Here is a 3,438-nt window from a genome sequence, read left to right as displayed (position 1 = left end):
TCAAACTGAGCCCGGTAAACACGACCAAAGGACCCCTCACCAACAAGATGATCAATACTGAAGCTTCCGGTTGAAATCTGTAGATCAGCTATAGAGTATGATTTCACATTAGCAGGAGATGTGACAGTCTTCTTGATAATGGCAGGCTTCTTTGAAAGTTCATCCTCATCAAATGATTTATGACGATCCATAGGTGGGGGTTTAAGATTTATTGAGGCAGAAGTTTCAAATGTCTTCATTTCAGTTATAGAGGAAGGTGGCACAGATTTCAATTCTGCATTATAATATATCAGAACAGTCAAAAGAGTAGGCAGTTTCTGCAGATATAGGTATCAAAAAACTGCAAAACTACAATTAAAAAAAATGTTCATCACCAAAAAAAAATATGAATATGATAAACAAAAGTAACATAAAATAATGATGACCTCATTTGGAAAAGAGAAGGAGGAAAAAAGGTAATCAAACAGTAAGCAAGATGCATACCATGGAATTCATTTGAGGGAAGAGGAGCAAAGGACTGATTGTCCTGTTTTTCTAAATCTGAAGATGACTTCTTGGATTTTCTCTTCACCAAAAAGAATGCTACTATTGCCCCAACAACAATTATCGAGATCACAATTCCAGCTATGCCACCACCTCCAACACCAGATTTTTTGCTGCCGTCACTCATGTTGTTACTGCTGCCAGCATCTGAGGGGGAGGTAGTGGTGCTTCCGCCACCGGCTCTGTGGTGTCGATTGCTTTTAGGTAATGGTGGGGTCCCGGGAGGAGGTGGGGGTGCAGGTCCGGAGCTCCATGTATTACCACCAGTCCTGTCATTAATTTAGTCCCATTTTTAAGATTTAGAGAGATTTATGATGAAAATCAGATTCTCAGTCACCAAATTGCTGATAATTGCAATGCTTACTTTAAATTTATGCTTTTTAATTGTTCTGGTATCCATCCAGTAAAATTATTGTTTTCCACATTCCTGAGAATAATTTACATAAATAAATAAAATTAGTTTCAAGTTCTCTGAAAATATATTAAAAGGACATTTCAGGTATGTTATGTGAGCACAATGACAACACACAGATTTTCAAGAGGCAGATTAGCAAGGACATCAATAGTGCCTGTAAACTGGTTGTTCTGCAGATACCTGCACAAATATAAACAAGTCAACTTGGAATATAATCAATATGATGTAAAGTATTGACAGAAAGAATATTGATAATCTAGATTCTCACATGCTGGTAATGCCTGAAAGTGAGCTCAAAGTCTGCGGAAGGTCACTTGTCAATAAATTGAAGGAGAGATCCCTGCAAAAAGTTAAAAGAATTTGTTTTATCATCTTGGTCCTAAATAATCAGAAAAACCAAATATAGCCTCAGCAGTAAAGAGTACCATATGATATGAAAGAGAGAGTGCAATAGTATATATGAAATTTGACAGATGACAGTGAAAAATCTCTTAACATGCAACCGAAGCAATACCGTGAAACTTTTAGACTGCACATGAACAATAACTTGACAGCCATCTAGATTACATTTCTATACAGTTCACAGGAGGAGGAAGTCTCACAATGAAGAGAGGGTAGAAAGCTTCATGAAGTTAACGTTCAATCCTTGCTGGAACTGATTGTGACCAAGATTCCTATGTTCTCAAAAACAATAAAAAAAGTTACTCCAATAGCTCATGGAGCTGGTTGATAAGGTATTATTATGATAAATGCTCAAGAAGATAATTACACACAGGTCTGTAAGAGAGGTCATATCAGAAATAGAGTAAGGGATTGTCCCAGTGAAGTTATTATAAGCCAGATTTCTGCATACAAAGAATTAATTATGTTAGAACTTATAATCATAATATTATGGGTGAAATAAACTTAAGGGTAACAACCATATATATATAGAAACATACAAGCGCTGCATATTTGGAGGAAGCTGGTATGGTATGCCACCTCCAAGATTGTTGCTACTCAGGTCTCTACAATAAAAAGAAGAGTCACATCGCGAGTTACATTTCCACACAAAACTGGATATTGTATGAAAGAGTAGTGAATCTTACAGGTTGGTCAAAGATGTCAAGGGTTGTAATCCATAAGGCAATGTTCCCGTTAGTTTAAGATTGGATAACTTACTGGTAAATAAAACAATAATTTTAGAAATCAGCATCAAAATGCAATCATGATAAAAAGTGGTATAAAGTGAAGAGGACTGTGAGACTACATCTCTGTAACTCGGTTGTTTGAGCATGTTATGCCTTTCCAATATTGTCCACACGGATCATCACCATTCGCTTGCCAACATAGCTGTGAAGGTGAGTTCATAGATTGAAATAAAATCCTTATAGCTGCCGCTGCATCAAACATCAGAAAAGAGATAATTTAGCAAACCCAAGACATGCATTCATCATCTTTGATTTTACATATCTAAAGATATGGGATAACTCTCTAGACAAAGTGAACCATTAAGCAGTAACCTTCAATATTTTACTTCTATACATAAGTATACAATCTGGGTGCTTAGTCTTAAATCTAAATTTAGAAAATTATGGATAGTAAAAAAAAAAGAAGACAAAAGGCAGCCCCTTTCTCCAATGACTTAAGGAAAGAAACAATGGAAAGAAAACCTACAGATGATACCACACATTTATAATGCAACCAAGCATTTAACAATGCACGCTGAAAGGATGAAGTAACCATTTTATATTTAGCAAAAGGTATCCCATGAAAACAATAATGACAGGGAAGGAATGAAATTAATCCACAAATAGCATGACACCGACAAAATAAGTACATAGCAAGTATAGCTCTGGCTGAAACACAAAAGGGAGAATAATAATCTTTGTGTTGAAATCATTAAGACTTTAGGCAAAGGAGGCACCGATAAGAATATTAGGAATCTAAATAAAGAGTAACATTATTTCAACTATCAGAAATGAATAGATCAGCTGGATAAACAGAACTGTAGTGGAAAGTGGAAACAGAGAGCAAAAACAAAGAAAATAGTGTGAAGACAGCATAACACAATGCAAGAGACCCAAGCTAGAAAGTGTGATGAAAAGGAAACTGAAATGAACGAGGACAGTGTTGATGTGATGACTAACCATCATTCGGATCTGTGTTACCATTAACAGCAACGGGCATCCAATGAAGAATGCAGTTACTGGTAAACAATAACAACAGTAGCAGCACCCTTCTTCCACCCTCTCCTGCCGCCATGTTTCTTTCTGCTCACAAGTGACTCACAACCCAGAAAGCTAAAAGCTAAAAGGGGATGGATATGGAGTCACCCCTTTTGGCCAAGTTTCAATTTTTCTAATGATTTTACGGGATTATGCACCCACCATACCCAAGTAAAGCTGGCTAGCACGAATTGCCACAAGAATCCAAAGCCACAGAAAATTTCTGTATACTTTATCACTCCCTCTACTCCGACTCCAAACCAGACATGATAC

At 36.6% G+C, this 3,438-nt stretch overlaps 1 protein-coding gene across 1 annotated transcript in view; it reads right to left on the bottom strand.

The window, feature by feature from the left end:
• The window catches only part of LOC107646143 (protein STRUBBELIG-RECEPTOR FAMILY 7-like), a 6,143-nt gene extending 2,711 nt beyond the window's left edge, over positions 1–3,432 (bottom strand). Inside the window, exons 1-11 of the mRNA XM_021104225.1 lie at positions 3,088–3,432; positions 2,208–2,337; positions 2,047–2,118; positions 1,900–1,965; positions 1,732–1,803; positions 1,561–1,632; positions 1,227–1,298; positions 1,073–1,138; positions 908–970; positions 484–812; positions 1–274 (exon numbers count right to left, since the gene is read on the bottom strand). Of these exons, the coding sequence (XP_020959884.1) occupies positions 1–274; positions 484–812; positions 908–970; positions 1,073–1,138; positions 1,227–1,298; positions 1,561–1,632; positions 1,732–1,803; positions 1,900–1,965; positions 2,047–2,118; positions 2,208–2,337; positions 3,088–3,202 (1,331 nt within the window). The 5' untranslated portion in view covers positions 3,203–3,432. The remainder of the gene's footprint in view (positions 275–483; positions 813–907; positions 971–1,072; positions 1,139–1,226; positions 1,299–1,560; positions 1,633–1,731; positions 1,804–1,899; positions 1,966–2,046; positions 2,119–2,207; positions 2,338–3,087) is intronic.

This window comes from Arachis ipaensis, chromosome B06 (genome assembly GCF_000816755.2).
Source record: "Arachis ipaensis cultivar K30076 chromosome B06, Araip1.1, whole genome shotgun sequence".
In the NCBI taxonomy this organism is placed as follows: domain Eukaryota; kingdom Viridiplantae; phylum Streptophyta; class Magnoliopsida; order Fabales; family Fabaceae; genus Arachis; species Arachis ipaensis.
Note: the sequence above shows the minus strand (reverse complement) of the source record. Positions and strands in the feature narration are given on the sequence as shown.